General features: G+C 39.5%; 1 protein-coding gene across 1 annotated transcript in view; it reads left to right on the top strand.

Annotated features, from left to right (window-relative positions):
• The window catches only part of LOC111870482 (ataxin-2), a gene marked incomplete at its 3' end in the record, with an annotated part of 34,560 nt that extends 17,240 nt beyond the window's left edge, over positions 1–17,320 (top strand). Inside the window, 4 exon segments of the mRNA XM_023862814.2 lie at positions 5,122–5,246; positions 9,427–9,640; positions 13,911–14,298; positions 16,919–17,320. Of these exon segments, the coding sequence (XP_023718582.2) occupies positions 5,122–5,246; positions 9,427–9,640; positions 13,911–14,298; positions 16,919–17,320 (1,129 nt within the window).
• Between the last annotated feature and the right edge of the window lie 486 nt (positions 17,321–17,806).

The following is a 17,806-nucleotide window of genomic DNA, read 5'->3' as shown; positions in this document are numbered from 1 at the left end:
AAAAAAAACGTTAATTTTTTCAAACTTGGAGGAGACCAACCAGAATCTTTCAATTGTTAAAGCAAGGTTATGGAAAAATAGGATCTATCAAGACTGCTTGTTTTTCAGTGATATAAGTGAATTTTCCAAAGGAAGGGATGAAATTGACTTTGATGGCCTTCTGTTTTAATTTTTTTATTTCCCTATATATGTTACAGTTTTGCTTGAGAGCAGTTAAATTGCAAACCTTATGTGAGAGGTTATCACCTTGATGCAGTGTTCTTTATTCAGGTTTGCTATCGCTCTGGACCGTGTCCTCCTCTTTTGGAGACTGTTAGGGCGAGGGCACACCAAGAAAACTGGCAACTGCAATGCAACCACAATTTCCAAGAACTGTTATCAGCCTGAGTTGAACACGTGTTACATGTTGCTGTTTCCTCAATTTGAGCTGCTCATTTCAGTAACATGTGTTCAACTTTGGCTGATAACAGTTCTTGGAAATCGTGGTTGCATTGCGGTTGCCAGTTTCCTTTGGTGAGCCTTAGCTCTGTAAACTCTGTAGACATTGGCCGTTGCTACATAATGTATGCAATATTCATGCACGCAACAATAGAGGAATGGGGTTTTTTATGTGGTCCATGCCGCGACTGTTGCTATGCAACAACGAGGTAAATATGTCTCTGCAACAGTAGAGGCTGTTTTCTGCAGTGTCTATGCCGAGGAGTTACCTTGAAGACAATGTTACAGGAGTCAGTTGGAGAAACCATGTGAAAGTGGGGTCAAATACCTCCACCGTGACCCTGCAAGTCGTAGGAGGTGACGAAAAGGGAAGTCTCAAATCTGAGACAGTAAAATATGGTCGCGAGTTCCAAGGAAGTTGGACCTGAGAAAGACCGCGCTGGCAAGGGCCAGCAACATATGCAAAAGACAGACCTGCCCTCTCATCAGAGAGGGCGCCCCACAAAATTAAGACCGTAATTGTCAAACAGTAATAATTAATATCTGGTCATGAACCCCAGATGGGGCTTGACACCAAGACTTGCTGACTGACTGGCCGTCAGTCACAATCAGTTGAGGGTTCACCTGAGAAGAGTTAACCAGCAAGCAATGGAATTGGAATATTCTCCATTGCTAAGATTCATTACCAGATGTGTAGTGAAGACACGGCAGAGAAAAAGCCATTATAGAGAGCTGTTATTAGGTAAAGACTAGTGGAAATAAACTGAGAAGATTTAATGTCGACAGTTACCAATCCAAACCTGCGTCTTAGTCACTGTGACATGCAACAGTATTATAATTGTGCTACTTAATTATTTTTTTAAAATGGTCATTGCATTCGTGAATAGTGTGTGTGTGTGTGCCCACGCATGCACACATAGTGCATCATGGTTGTTATGATTGCTCTAAGTGAATGGTGGTTGTCTAAATAGTACAGTTGCCTTGTGTCGTGTGTTTAGGTGTGTTTGTACTGTTTGTCTCTTTGATCATGCTTGCTTTGTAATTGGCATTTGGACTGTTGAGTAAGCACATAAATAAATAAAGGATTGAATTACTTTAGAACCCTGATTTAACGGAATTGATAATTAACTGAATCACCACAACAAAGGTATTCGTCTACTAAACAAGCATCATCATTGGAATTTTCCAAGTAAATAAAAACGTTAATTTATAATCACGTTTATTAATTTTCATATTTCACCAATTTCAAAGTGTTTACTTTTTATTTTTATAGTACTATAGTACATTTTGTTATAATAGTATTGTTATAGTGTTTTTTCATGGGTAGGAATTTAATCCAGTTATCAAAATTGTTGATTATCCAAATAACATTTATCAGTAATTAATTCAAATGATCAGCATTCTGCGTTATAATAACATTTAATCATGGCCAGCGAGGGATTCACAGTGAGATGTGTAGCTAGTGCAGCTGAATGTGGTGGTTCGTTATGTGGAGGTCAGTGTGAATGCCAGAAGAAACTGTTGGTCCACTGATGTGTATGTTGCCTGTCAACATAGGTATAGTATGAATAGATGTATGTAGAATGTATAGAAGTGAGAATGAAGAATGCAATAAGTATTAATATGTATCATTGAAAGAGACTGTACAAATTGGTGTTGAAGAGAAAGGCATTAAACCATTGTGTCAGGTATAAAGCACCATGTGTCATTAGGTGGTTAGGACACCTGACCTGTATTCAGGAGGTCCCAGATTCAAAGGTGAGATCAGAGGCTTTGTCCTGACCTTGGTCTTTACTGTTTTCCCTTGACTCCTCAAGGTAAATTCTGGGGTTGTGCCTTCAACTAGGCAGTGACCACTTCCTTCCAAAGCCTCTGAAATTTGTTGCTGTATTTACTAGTCATTCACTTGTCACTCTGTAATCATGGCAATTGAAGGTGTTGATAACAGAACAAAGTGCCGATAAGTATTTGTGAATTGGTATGTAAACATAAGTCCCCCCCCACACACAGTTTGTCCTTCCGATCGACCTTAGAGGCAAAACTTTCACAGTTTACCCCCCTCCCTTTCCTTCCCCATACACGTGCAGATAAACCGGCAGGCTTCATGCCACAATCACGGTCTTCCAGCCTATAATGCTGAGTCACACACGTCACGCGCTGTGGTCCTGCAGGTAGAACTGACGGACTGATGGGTTTCCCACAGGCCAACAGTCCAAACGATTGGCCGGCCGGCCGCACCACACACATCAGTTTTGCCTTTCAGTCTTCAACTGTGCAGGCCGAACTGGAGGCCAAACTGTGTGTGTATGGGGGCCCTAAGTGATAGTGTTGTACATGGACATATATTAGACTGGTACATAGAGTACATATGTTCATATATGGTAAGGTAAGGCAAATTTTTCCCTGTGTTTAATTAATCACCAAGCCATGAAGATGTATGTGGGGAGTGGTGGCATAGCTGTCATTCTTGACCTTGGCACTCAGCGGAGGTGAGTGGTCAGCTACACACCCCTGGTACCTGTTGTATGGTAGTTAATGTCAGGACTTGCTGTCACTGCACTTAGGACAAAATCCTAATCCTAGGTGGAGGTACTCGTAGAATAGATTCTGAGTTAATTCCCGTTCATTTAAATTTATAGTTCTTGTTACTCAGAAGAAAGGCCTTTTTAAGTTAGATTGCGTATTCTCTCTGTTGTATGCATTTAGCGAAATATGGCAGTTTTCAAAGAACAGTGCCTGTGCATCAGACTGTGTTTCACACTATGCATAACTCTCATAGACACCTAGAAAATGTTAAAAGATGCTTCTGGAGGGGAAATAGTAAGCAGAACCAAAACTTTTAACTGATTTTCCAACTTCAGAAGTGGAGTGACCTCAGCAATGCTGAGCATGCAGGACAGCCACATACTTGGATAGTGGATGATAATTTGAGACAGATCAAGGAATGTGTTCATGAGGACAAACATGTCACTATCTACTACTTGGCCAATGAGCTGGCAGTCTCATTAGGATCATGCCTGAGCGAGGTCTGAATGTGTAACAGATTGCCACAAAATTAATGCTTCATCTGCTGACAGACAAGCTAAAGCACAATTGTGTGTCAGGACCTTGAAAACAATACTTCAGAGAGACCCACAATAACTTTTGTAGATCATCGCATATGACAGAACTTGAATTGGCACAGATGGGGGTTTTGAGGACACCCTACCTTTCATGAACAAGCACAGGCTGCACTTGCTTAGTGCTCCAATGATTCTGTAGTCACAGGACTCACTTTATCAAGTTTGAAAGGAGCCACATGGAAGAGGGGGAAATTTCAGAAGAAAAGTATAATCCAAGGTCATACTAAGTATATATTTGTCTCAGGGATATACATGTAGTACAAGATCAGTATATGTAAGTTCCCAAAATATTCTCGGTAACAGACTGAATCATACTTAACAGCCTGTTTTATTTTTTAATAAGTGCTCACATGTTATGCTTTATAGTACTCTTCATGCACTCTTCTGTATAGAAATGAGCTCATACTAGATGGTCTTCCAAGTGTTAAGTTATTTTAGCTGTTCTTTTAACTGTATCTAGATCTGAGTCTCTCTTACAGCAGATTTTGTTTATGGTGCCTGTGAAGCCAGGTTAGTGGCACTTTTTATTTATTAACTTCAGATTTGTGTGAATATTTAAGTGTCCATGAAAAGTTGATTGGTTCGTGGTTGATGGCTAATACTTTGATCTCGAGCATCATATAACTTGGTGAATAGTGTGTTAATATACTGTGACTGCTTTATGAGATTGAGGTTCTCATGATGATATATGTTAAGATATGGTCTTCTGGCGTGTGACACTGCATAATCTTATGGATTAGCTACCAGTGTTTCATAGGGACACACCAAGTTCATTTTTGGGGTAGATCACTTCTATTGCAATGGTGGAGGGAGCAGGTTCTGCTTGAATATTTATAACCATCTATCAGAATATATGGTGTCACATACAAAAAACCAGAATCAAAATCTTTGCTGACTACACATAGTAGTTATGCTGGATTCATTCCTTGATCATTACTCTAAGCCTACTACTGTCTAATAAGTCAGCCATTCCAGTATTGTCAGTGATATGAAATTTGGAAGATTAATTACAGATACTAGCTCATAAACCATATAAATAAATAGGCAATAATGGGATGACAGCGTAAGTGGAAAAATTAAACCCATTGTCTTTTGTGGCCTAGAACCCACAAGAAGTAAAGTAGTGATAAACAGTAAAATCATACAGTAAGTTAATACATTCAAGTACTTTGGATGGTCATTGTATTATGAAGTAAAATTAAGCTGCTGAAATGTAATTTATGAAACGAATGGAAGAATACGGTTGGATGGGCATGTGCAAAATGAAGACACACACATTGAAAATGAAACTTTGGGACAAAAGTAACAACCAGTTGGGTTCAGTGTGTCAACAGATGCAAAAAAGAAATGTACCCCAGAAGCTTAAAAATTATGAACTACATGGATCAAGGAACTGAGAGAGACCTTTGAAGAGACTACAGGACAAATGTTAATGCGTGTGCTGTCAGTGTCAGTATTAAAATATGTTGTATACTTCTCATGCTGATCTTACTGTTTGAAAATTATGTCTGCTTTTATATTCTTGCTGCAGTGTCTATTAAGTGTTTTTCTGTCTGAGCAGAATGGGTGGAATGTCGAGGAAATGTTCAGAAAGAATGAACAGGTATATGGTGTACAGTCGTCATTCCAACCATCCCTTGAAGGTTACACTTTGCAGCTCCAGAAAAAGGACACCAAAGATTATAAGTAAGTTCATGAATGTATATAATTAGATGCTTTTGTTTTGTGACATATAATGTACAGGGTTTGACAAACCTACTTGTTTTCTCGTCCATGGCAAGTGGAAAATTGTGGTGGAATGGAGGTATCGTTAAGTTTATTCCTTAAGATTAATTCCCTCTCCACACATGTTAAGTAGTAAATTATATTGTCATGTAGTATGGTGTGACTGTAGACTGGGTTTAGATTGTTGAATGGATTTATTGCCCACTTATACACATGACTTAGAACTATGAGCAGTTACAGTGCCACCTCAAATCTCCAGAATTCAAAATCACCACAGCACCCACTAAGCCTTTTCAAGCCTGTTGTATCTTCACCAGCCGCTCCCTGGCACAGCTTCTAACAGCGAAGATTTCTTCAGCTTCACTCGCACAAGTCCTCTCTTCACGAATCATTGCCTAGGAACATCTGTTGTGTATTTGCCTCTTTCACAGTTGTCGCATAGTAACAGCTCAACATGTTACAGTATCTTGTATACATATTATGCAGGATGTATGAAGGAGAATGGTCACAATTTAAAACCGTTGAGGTGAAAATCAATATACGAGGGGGTACCCAAAAGAAACCGATTTTTTTTAAACTTATTTATTCAAATTTTAAGCACAAACCTTCAATCCCCTTCAAAGTACTCTCCATTTACACTAATACCCTTGTCCAGTCTTTTATTCCATTTTTCAAAACATTGTCTAAATTCATCTTTTGAGATGCTTGACAGCGCCTCCGTCGTTTTTTCCTTCACCTCAGCAACATCAGCAAAATGCTTTCCTTTCATGTCTCTTTTCATTCGAGGAAACAAAAAAAAAAAAGCCGGGACTCTTCTTTCAAAGCACAGCATGCTTCCATGTGACCTTGTTTTTGTTCAGCAGTCAGCAGTCGTGGCACGTGCTTTTTTAGAGTTCATCTGATCCTTGTGTACCCACAATGGGGAAGTCCATGTGTTTGCTAGTATATGATGTATCAGTTATCAAGAAAGTTGCATATAACGGTGGTTTGTATCAGTGAAATCCAGTCTAGGAACCCAAAATTAATGGCTATGGGGATTCGTTGCGCTGACCACGTGACACCCTCTCTCCGCTAAAGTTGGCACTAACTTCACCGACAAGTGGCAGTCGCTCAGTTGGTATAGTTCGCTTGCGGTCTGAAACCACGGAGTCTGTGTTTTGTTTTCATATATATGAAAAATAATGTTGCTCTAAATTTAATGTTTTATAAAAATTGTGTGACTTAAATAATTTAAATATTTTATTCATGTATGCAGTCTGTAAAGTTCCTTAATATCTTGTAACTCCCCTGAAGCTGGTCATTTGTGACCAAAACTTGTCAGGGCTGTAATAGTATTTAATCGATATAAGAAAATAAATTAGGTATACTTACATTGTGATTTTGTATCTTATTTTAAGCCCATGGGGGTTAAATCAGAAGGTCTTCAAGGCTGTGTAGTGGGCCCACTTCTTTCAGTCCACCATTTTGGAAATATTCTGTCCAGAAATTTTTAATGATTAAACAGTAATGTGCTGGTGCTCCATCTTGTTGGAATGTGACTTATAGATTCCTTCCTTAACCCTTTTGCGCGGTCATTTAAATTCCGCTGCCGTGTCTCTCCGGCGGTAATATATTCAGCCGTCCATTTAAATTTTGCTCGAAAATGATTTATTCATCATTGTTCTTAAATTATATGAGATAGGAACATGAAACTTTCACTAAAATGATCTTAAAAGGTGGTTTTATAACCTTGCCTTATAATATGAGCGCCCGGTATCTCGGCAATGGAAGCAGTTGGTTTAGAATTTGAGCAGTGTATGGTACGCCTTGAAGCATGAAACTTTCACTAAAATGATCTTAAAAGATGGTTTTATAACCTTGCCTTATAATATGAGCGCCCGGTATCTCGGCAAAGGAAGCAGGTGGTTCAGAATTTGAGCGGAGTATGGTACGCATTGAAGCATTCTACTATACACAGCGCTGTCTCACATTCACCACACCAGTACTGCGTATCTCTCATTTGGCTCTTTTTTCCGTAAACCAAACATCTTCTGTGCGGCCTTGCCTTCTTCCCCGTGGGGGGAATACAAGAAGAAATGTCTCTCCGTGAGTCGTATCGCTAGCCAGATTAGCTGCAGTAAATTCAACCTTTATGTTATCATAACAAGTGTTGGTGCTTCTGCGTTTCATTTTCCATCCATTTTGGCGGCATAAGACGTCGTAGGGGTGACCACAGAATTCATGAAGTTATTCTAAGAACTGGCTGGTATGTAGTGAACGAAAGCAGAGCTTAGCTGGCTCAAAAAAATATTTATGGTCATCCCTCGAAACGACCACCAAGGTCAGTACGATAAAATGGAGTCAACTGGAGCGATAATACATGAAGGAATGAGTTCTTTTCCCTCCCCCACACACACCCGTATCGTCACAGGGGGTGACCACAGTGTTCTGCCTTAATTTGTGGCGTTTTTCTAAGAACTGGCTGCCATGTACTGTGCGAAATCAATCGATCTTGCAAGAATAAAATTTGGACATCCCTCTTCTAAGAATTCCAGTTGAGTGTGTTAGTGTGGCCAGCTCAGGGCAATATGATATTATAAACACAGCACATATCACATCTCTGCTGTTTATAACTTCATAGGAAAGAAAACACGCCATTCATAACAGTTTGAATGAGGAAACTTCTACCAGAAGCAACAGGAATTTGCTGCAAGACAGGCATATGTAACAATGACTTAGCGCTCCTAAACTCGTGTCTCATTAAATATAGTTCTCCTGACAACAGGCCAGCGAAAAATCTAACAATCTACAGCAAAACCATCAATTATTATGGGCGTTATAACATAGGTGTGCAGCTGGACGAAACATTGACGTCGAACCCCCGCAGACGATTTAAATACCTTGATGAAACATACACGTCAAACCACACTGAACGGTTAATTTTTGGAACCGCATACAGTTCCAGCCTATAGCAGGTATTGATGATGGTTTCTTCTGCAAAAAGAAAAAGGTCCGGTATCCATGTTATGTAGTACAGCACACCAGGCATTCTCTTTGGCACTCACTCTTTTGTGTTCTGTAGCAAAATGNCCCCCCCCCCCCCCACTAAGAAATTGTGCCTGCTTACGTATCTGTTAATGTGAAATACAGCTTCATCAGAGACAACAGGCCCTGAAAAGAAGTAATTATTCTGGTCCCTATTTTGTAACATGAAATCCTTCATGTGTTGTGTAATTTTCTCTAAATGTTTTTATTATGTGTGCATGAAATGTCACAGAGTTTCTTGACATATCCTATTTCATGGATCAAGGGATATTTTACTTTTGACTTGCTGTTCATACTGACTTCTTTTCGATTCCAAATGAAAGCATGCCTTGTACCTTCCACTTTATAAGGTGACATTGATGTCAGTCTGGTGCTCTTCCTTTCTTTATTGTGCAGGTAGCTTTGAACTGTTCACCCATATCAGAATCCATTACAAGGAGGAGAGGTTTCATCATAGGTCATGCCAAGCTTCATTTGAGCACTTGTAGTAGGTTTTGTTTCTGCCTTACACCATACACATCTGTCCTTTTATGGGTTGGTTGCCATTCTTGGAGCAACTTACAGTTGGCTGCCATTAGCTCTCCAGTGTTACTGAGTTTGAGGCATTCATGCATTGATGTGTGTTTGGTACAACACAACATAAGTAAAACTTTCAGCTTTTCTTATGTATGGTGAGAACTCCATGTAGCTTTATTGATTTTTGCAGTAAAATTTCTTAAAATGCATCATTCTTTCACAGTCTAAATATATATAAAATACAAGAATGAGTATGCTTGTTTTATTATGTGTAGTGTTATGTGATTGTATGTGGGTTGGCACAGAAGAATTACAACAGCATGGGTAGGTGCAGTGCCTCTTGAGGAGAAACGTCTTATGCATAGACCTTTTGTCTCTCTGGTGAATGTAGGCAATGTTTGTTACCCCAGTTAATGTGTATGGTGACAGTTGTTTGGCTTAATGTTGACCAGCTCCAATGGAAATTTGTGGCTTTGTAAATTGAGGAACCCGTTCAGATATTCAAATGTAACTGGAAGTTTTGTCTTTAAATGCAGATTTAAGAACTTCATAGGTTTATGTGTCTGTGACTCTTTAATATGTTGGGTTTTTATTACTTCAGAGAGGCAGAAGCGAAAGCTGCCAAAATAGCAAGTGAGATTGAAGCAAACCCAAATTACAAAGCCCGTATAGATGTTGAAAATGGTGATGAAGAGGATGCATTTGCAGCAGTGGTTCGTCCTTCTGAAATCCAAGGTGCAGGATTGGCAGCAGGAAGTGGCAGTAGTGTAGAAGGAGGAAAATATGTCCCACCTGCCAAGAGAAAAAATCCACAGGTAGCTTTACCTAGTTGCCTCTAGTAAATGTTGCTCCACCATGGAAAGCTCAGTTTTAGTAATTTATGTGAATGGCAATTGTCTAGCAACTACAAGCATTAAAGTATCACCAGAAGTGTCATCATTTCATGTTCCAAATCTTGACCTAGTACTGTAGTTTCCAGGCAGTGTTTTACTGTGGCTGTAATTAAAAAAAGTATGCTAATAAGGAAATGTAATGTGGGAGAATCTAGGATCAGAGACTAAGGTGATATGAATAATTTTATACTTCCTTTTGGCAACTTAGTTCTGTGTGGTTTATTTTGCAGCTTTATCCATTCATCAGATTCCTTTGCAGTGACACGTGTACACTTTTATTTACATTTATAGTGATTTGTTTTTGGTGTTTGTATTTTAGTTATCAATGTTTTAAGAGCTCATTTACAGGCTCACTTGTGGCCTGAGGAATTGCTTATTCCCTTTTAACTGTTTTATTTGCATCATTTTACAGTTTTGAAATGAATCTGTATGTCAGACCCCTTTGTGGTGTGACATGTGTGCCATTTGATGTAATTTTAAATTCGTCACTAGTGTTGTGAGTTTAACTCTGTGTTTTAAACTTCATTTATCAGCCTGCATACATCCTGCCAATTATCTTACATGTTTATTTGAATCTCTTTAGCATTTAACCAAGAATCTTTAACTCATGCCCTCTTACAGTCTCACAGTTATGTTCTTGTTAGTCTTTAGACTGGGTTGATTAAGATATATTAACCCAAATCTTGTTCGTGCACAAATATCTTTGGCACTGATGCATCTTTAAGCCCACTCACTAACTCACTGCAGCTGTTTTTTATATGAAAAAGCCACATGGAAGACCAAGGTGTAGAGGGGAGGATAATAGTGAAATGGATAAGGAATATGGCGCAGATTGGATTAATTTGGCTCAGGACAGGACTTGTGGCAGGCTGTTGAGAACACCTTATTGAATTTTCAAGTTCCATAGAATGCAGAGAATTTCTTGACCAGCTGAGTGACTGTTAGCTTCTAAGAAGGACACTATGAGTTCATTTAGTTGGTTAAGTAATATTACTGTTTCATTGATTTTATTAGAATTAATTTACTTCGTTGGGTTGATGGCCCCCATAACTCAATGTTTTAGCACAACAGGATGCAAAAATTAAAACTGAAAATACCTTATTGCCTGTACATTTTCATTTTCTGAGTACACTAAGTCTCATACTAACTAACTTCATGGAGCTGAGCCCTTCTTGAGACACCACCAGTTTTGCAGCTATTCAAGAACTTCACAGCATTTTATGGAACCTGAAGGTTCATGACTGTGTTCACAAGAGCCGTCTGCTAGACCCTATCCTGAACCAGTTCAATCTAGTCCATACTACCCCATCCTATCTATCCAAGATTCATTTTAATATTATTCACCCACCTATATCCCACCAATATCCTATGTGCATTCGTCTTCAACCCCATTCATGATACATGCCATGCCCATCTCATCATTATTGACTTGGTCATTCTCATTGTACTTGGCAAAGAATACAAGTTATGAGGCTCCTCATCATGCAGATTTCTTCAACTTCCCATCACATCATCTTTCTTCAGTCCAAATATTCTCCTCAGCACCCTGTTTTCAAACACCCTCAGTGTATATTCCTCTCTTAATGTCAGAGATCAAGTTTCACATCCATACAGAGCCACAGGGAAAACTATAACAGATCATCGAAGGTCGCAGTGCGGGGGCTGGTTTTTGTGGCCCACCCCTTACATACCAAAGTTGGATAAAAAGTAGTGGCAACACTGCTGTAACATGAAATATGTGCATCAGGTGGTACTAGTGTCATCTGTAGCTGATAGCAGAAGTTCAGTTGAAGTAGTGCAGTGAGAAGTTCAGTTGAAGTAGTGCAGTGAGTGGCTTTGGTTGTGTTTCATTGTGTTGCATTGTGCATCGTCTTGAAGTGCAGGAGCCCAGTTCGAACACCCTAACAACATGTTTATGAAACAAGAACAATGCCCCTGGATAAAAATTGAAGTTGCACGAGGTTGTAATGCCCAAAACTGTTATCAGGGACTGTGAGAAGCATGGAATGATGTTGATTTACCATATCACACAGTTAGGTGAAATTGTTCCATGAAGGGAGGAATGCCATTCAGGATAACCCCATGTTGACAACCACACAATTCAGCTTCTTGCTTCTTTGCTGGAGTTTGATCGTCGATGGGCTGTGCAGGAGTTAGCTGCTGAGGTAGGCATATGTCACAAAACCGTGCTCCACATTCTGCAAGATAATCTTGGATACCGCAAAATTTCAGCGCTTTGGGTACCCCATACAATGTCCGAGTTTCAACAATGCAACATTATGCAGTTGCACAGGACTTGTTGGATCGGTACCAGAGAGAAGGTGATGACTTCTTTGGAAGGATCATCACTCTGGACGAAACTTGGGCTCGCTCATATGAACCGCACTTGAAGCGACAATCAAATGAATGGAAGCATCCTGGTTCTCCTCGTCCAAAGAAAGTGCACCCTACACAGGCGATGTTCATTGTGGCATATGACATTGATGGAGCGATACTGCACCACACTGTGCCCCAACAGACAGTAAACCCTGCTTACTACTGCAATTTCCTGCGTAATCATCTCTGTCCAGCAGTCAGAAGAAAGCGACGACACTTGTTGGCAATGTACCCCATCATCCTTCATGACAATGCGAGGGCTCATACTGCTGACACTGTCAAGGATCTCCTTCACCGCTGGCAATGGGAACTACTGCAACATCTGCCATACTCACCCGATATGAGTTCGTGTGATTATGATCAGTTTGCCAAAATGAAACAACCACTGCAAGGGACACGTTACAACAAACGAGAGGAGATTATTTGTACTGTATGGCAGTCACTGCTGGACATCAACAGAGGATGCGCTGATGGTGTATGATGCCTTCCACAAATTTGGCAGAAGGTGGTACACATGGGGGGGGGCAATTATATTGAAGGAATGTAAGTGTGTTTACCTTAGGTAATAAAGTCATTTCAGAACTATAGAGGTGTTGCCACTAATTTTAATCCGACCTTTGTACATACATACAGGCAAAACATAGTTTTGTATATTCTAATTCTTATGTTTTTAGTCAGACAAGAAGACAAATCAGTAACATATTGGAAGGTAGTATTTTCTAATGAGTGTTGTGTTCAGTAAATATAGCAACCTTTGTGTTATTAGAATTGAGTTTTATTGATGTTTTGGTGTTATGTGATGGATGCCATGTAGTCTGATATATAGTAGGGGATGTCCTCAGTGGTGTGGAGAAAGCCATAGGAACATTGACAAGAAAGGCTGCTGAGGAGATCAGCACTAAATTGTGGGGGTTCTGAAACAGTATCATGAAGCAGGGAAGTAGGATCTCTGTGTCCTGCAGACCGTTACTGAGCTCATGGTTGTGCTAGTTGGCAAGGGAAATTTTATGCTTTCTACAGTACCATCTGCCATACACAGAAGGTGGCAGTTCTTATGGAGAGTGCAGTGTACTTGGAACTTTTTTTGTGGGTAGCTATCTTACAGATTCATGAAATGAGCACTTGATGAGGAGCTTGTTTCCTTATCTTCTCTGAAACTATTCCGTTAATATCTGACATTGGGGGACATGCGTTAAAAGATTTTGGGCAAATTTTATTTTATTTTATTTTATTTTGTATCATTTTAATGTAACCTCATCTTCATGAGGTTCAATTTTGACTTTATTGATTTTCCCAAAAAATGAGGTGTGTAGAAAAATTTGTACATTATGTAAAATATTCATCTCATTAAGAACAACCATTTTTATTTGAAGCACTTTTCACTGTGGTGAATATCTAATGAAATATAATGTTGCATTTATGACAGAGTTTATATTATACATATAGAAGTGTGGAATGTAACAGGATGCTTAAATATAATATAGAAATATAATGAATTGTCAACAGTGGTATCTGTGATGTGATTGGCTTTGGAACAGTGGATTCTGTCTACAGTAAATGAACATCCAGGCCATTGAGAAATGTAAAATTCCAAGGAATGTGTACGGAAATATGTTCATTCCAATGGAATATGACTTTCTACTTCTGTTTTGTAATTTCACCTTGAACATGATAAATCATTGTTTAAGTATTAAAAATCAGGAAATTCAATGTTGTATCTTTCAAAATAGTCATCTAGTTGGATTCACTAAGCATGTTAGATAATGTGTTGTCGGCAACTGCGTCTAGTATCTTACATTTGGTTTGTATTTTGCAGACTGGGAAGTTGGTTCGGTCCACACCACCTCCCTCTTCTCAGCCACAGCAGCAAGCGACGTTACCACAGCAATCACAATCGCAACAGCCTCAAAGTCAGCCTCAGCAGCAGCCACCTGTCCCACAGATACCACAACAGCAACCGCAACAGCAAGCACCACCCCCTGCAAGGACAGGGGGTGGAACATATCTCCATCCACCTCCCTTTCAACCATCATCAGGAGTTATTACTCCTGTAGTATCATTGAATCAGCCTCCCCCTGTTTCGCATGTACATGGAGCTGGGTATGCGCCTGTTCCTCCACAGCAACAACCGCCTCTACCACAGAGGGAACCAAATAAAATCAATGTAATGGATTCTAAGAGACCTCTGCAGCAGTTACGTCCAGGTATAATTAAGTGTTTCAATACTATTAACATGTAATAGTTCGTGATTCAGAAATATAAGGTTTGCAGTTCACTGTTGCATACTTTTGTTGCAAGTATAATTATGTGATACAATGATATACGTTATTATTATTCTCTGTTTTGTCTTGATGGGAGAATGGTTATGATCGGTGAATTTGTGTAGGTGGGCGTAGCCAACATGAAATTTTGGGAAATGGCCTCCCACTTGAAAGGTGAGGTAATGATTATTTAAACAGCTCAGAGCAAAACTCTCTTATGCAAATATTTAAGTTTTTCATTTGGAAGGTTGTTTTTTTAATAGTATTGCACATACCATTATATTTTATACAGAACGGGCCTTGAAAGAACAAAAGTGCAGTGTTTTTAACTAAACATACTAGCTCATCCATTCGTACAAGTAACTTATATCACTTTGGACTTCGAGGGCACTAGGTTTGAACTAATGAGCCTGATGGTGTATCCAAACTGTTGAATCCTACCATTCTGTCCAGTGTTATCAGGCCAGCACAAATTCCTGGCTAAGTCACTATGTTGCCTAGAATTTTCTTCCTGTTACATAGCTTGCTAGTAATACGAGCACATAGGCCACCAAAAGCAACAAGGAAAATCATCCAATTTTTCTTTTTATTATTGTTTTTGTGTCTTTTCTTCTGTTCTCCCTTGTTGCTTTATAGTTCTTTTTTTTTTTTTTGGTACTATTATCATTTCTCCTCGTTCCCTCCTCTTTCTCCTTCAAAATAACAGTTCCCTCATCCTCATTGTGTTCCGCTGTCCCTTTTGTATCTGTGTCTTTTTCTGTCTTTTCTGCTGTATTCTTTGCCAGTCTTTATAGATCCTATCATAATTCCTCTTGTCATATACTAGAAGTGGCACTGTTGTATCCCAGTATTTCAGGGATACTCAGGTTCACCAAGCGGTGAGCGATTCGATGTATAGGGTTGGGATTAGGTGGGAAGACAACAGCAAGCAATTGGATTTAACAGTGCTGTATTGTTAGAATAAGAGATGCTTGATGAAGTACATAGAATTAGGTGGGCACTATAAATATTCCCTACAAGTGGTGAGGCCGCAGTCCTGCTCGTCTAACCCTTGTGACAACTGGAATCCGACTCTCTCTGTGTCTCGCCTTCACCTGCAAGCTGCAGTCTGCCCTTGTACCCAAGTCAGTCTGGGTTCTGTCCTCCACATGTGTGGAAGGGGAGGAGACCACACACATATTTGTTTAGACTACACATTGGTTGCGAGCCGGTCCACAGCTTGGAAAGAATATTTTAGATGCCCAAGAAATACAGAATATAGTACACAATTATAAAAGTACTCACACTTCCACGTATACAACAGCACATCAGATTTTCTATGAATCTGAAAGAAGTTGGCTGTTACATTTGTATATAGGTGTTCTGATCCTGCTTTGTCTATAAAAACTTGGCAAGTTCTCGCTAGGTATTTTATATTTTTATTCTGACTAGTTCTTGGAGTGTAGTCCATTGTTCTCTTGAAGGTTTCTCTGTCATGCGATATATATTCCGTTATTTAGGAGGAGCATGGTAAACTTTTTGGTTATATTACCCGAGTAATGCTGAATAAATTGAAGTCTTGTTAAGAGAGATCCACTTAGGGAAGTTCAAGGAGTCTTCAAAGTTGAAAGTAACAAAGGTGTACCAGAAATAAAGGTTTTTAATGAAAGTTTTCACAAGTAACTTCAGTGAAAACCTAAATTTTATATGTTAACTCTTTATGGTTCTGATTTTTTTGTGCAGGAAAATCTGTTGACTGGGATTATTTCTGGAAAAATCTGACAGCCAGTGCTATACTGAGAATTCAGAATATTTGTGTAAGGTGGGCCTTGGTCCAGTCACATGTTATGCAGAACCAGAGAACTGTTCCATAAGCTGTGGGTAATGCACAGTAGATCACAGATAACTGTGGAGTAGGGGTGGGTATGGCCCGGCCCACTCATTTCATCTTGTGTCATGTCACAATGAAATATGTAGTGGCTTGGATTATTTCTGAAAGAAATAGTTCCTAATGCTATGCAGAGAAGAAAGATCAGTTTCCCTTAGTCATGCCTTGTTCTATCCAAATGTTGTATGGAACTGTTCCATTAGTTAGAGTTGTTGGGTTAATAATGAGATACGGTTACAGGAACTGCAACCTGGATGCACTTTTGGGAATCGTATTTTGTTTAAGTGTTGGTAGCACTGCACAGATGTGCGTTTTATCACTTCAAGCATTTTTTGTAACATGTTCTATTATTAAATAACAATGTATGTTAGTTTTTCTTTGAACATTTTTCATTAAAAGAACTTATTCTTGGTATGTCATTATCTTACTTTGAAACTGCAGTGACTCTTTAAACTTTGTTGAAATAGTAGGAATGTATTTTCGCAGTTGTTTGTGTTCAGCATGTAAACAGTTCCTACCCTTTGATGCAGATATGTAGACAATTTTATACTTCATAAACTATCATAGTAATCAGTTTCCAGTGACTGAAGGTTCAGTGTAATGGTCCATTCAGAAGTTACAAGTAACATTGGTTGTCTAAAAAGTCTTATATGTGTTATTGTTAATCATTTGCCTATGTCTTCTTTTTCTTCCCAGGTCCACGTGGTGCATTTCCTGTGTCAGAACCTCCCCGGTATCCTCTTGATCAGCCACAGCAGGGCCCACTTCCTCCTAGAGTTGATACTAAATTGAGTCATCATGCCCCTGGTGGTCTTCCACCTGCTCCATTCCCCAGCAGTGGGAACACAGCTAGTAGTGCACCAACTCAGGTGCTCACTTCTCCAGCTCCAGTGGCTGCTGGCGCTCCTTCACTAACTTCACCCACACTAGTAGCTGCCCCTGCAATGGTTTCGGTACAGCAACCGCCACCTACAGTTGACAGCATGACTGCTATGAAAGTGGCTTCTCCTCCAGAACAAGCCTCAATGGTGCAACAGGTTCCCAGTACAAACGCCAGTAATGCTCCTGTAAATAGGAAACTGCAACAAAGTTCAAGGGGTAAGTTTGTCAGCCTTTGTATGGCAAGGAATAATTAGTGAGGTGATGCCAGTTCAGTGGAATTACAAAATTTTATGTGGTACTTATATGAGGAAACTCTCAAAACAAATTATTTTTCTTTGTTTTGTTGGTACAGATTTTTAGTACAGTGATTTTTTTGTTACTAATTTTTCAGTACTAAATGTCTGGAAATTTTTAATTAAATGCAGAAGACAGTGCATGTGCATCACCTTTTTATGGGATTCGCATCATCTTGTAATTAGGAAGCCTATAGCACTTTTGGGGCACATGGTAACGTAGTTGGTTGAGGTACAGTGCTACAAGCCAGAAGGTCACGGTTTCAATTCCCAATGAGATCATTGTATTTTTCAGTTGACCTAATCCTTCCTGCCTCACTATGACCCTGGGGTCAACTCAGCCTCTAACAGAAATGAGTACCAGTAATCTTCCTGGAGGGTAAAGGGCTACCAGCAATTAACCCTTTGG

The sequence above is a fragment of the Cryptotermes secundus genome, unplaced genomic scaffold (genome assembly GCF_002891405.2).
Source record: "Cryptotermes secundus unplaced genomic scaffold, Csec_1.0 scaffold2931, whole genome shotgun sequence".
Lineage (NCBI taxonomy): Eukaryota > Metazoa > Arthropoda > Insecta > Blattodea > Kalotermitidae > Cryptotermes > Cryptotermes secundus.
The sequence above is the reverse complement of the archived record's forward strand: the minus strand, read 5'-3'. Positions and strand labels throughout refer to the sequence as shown.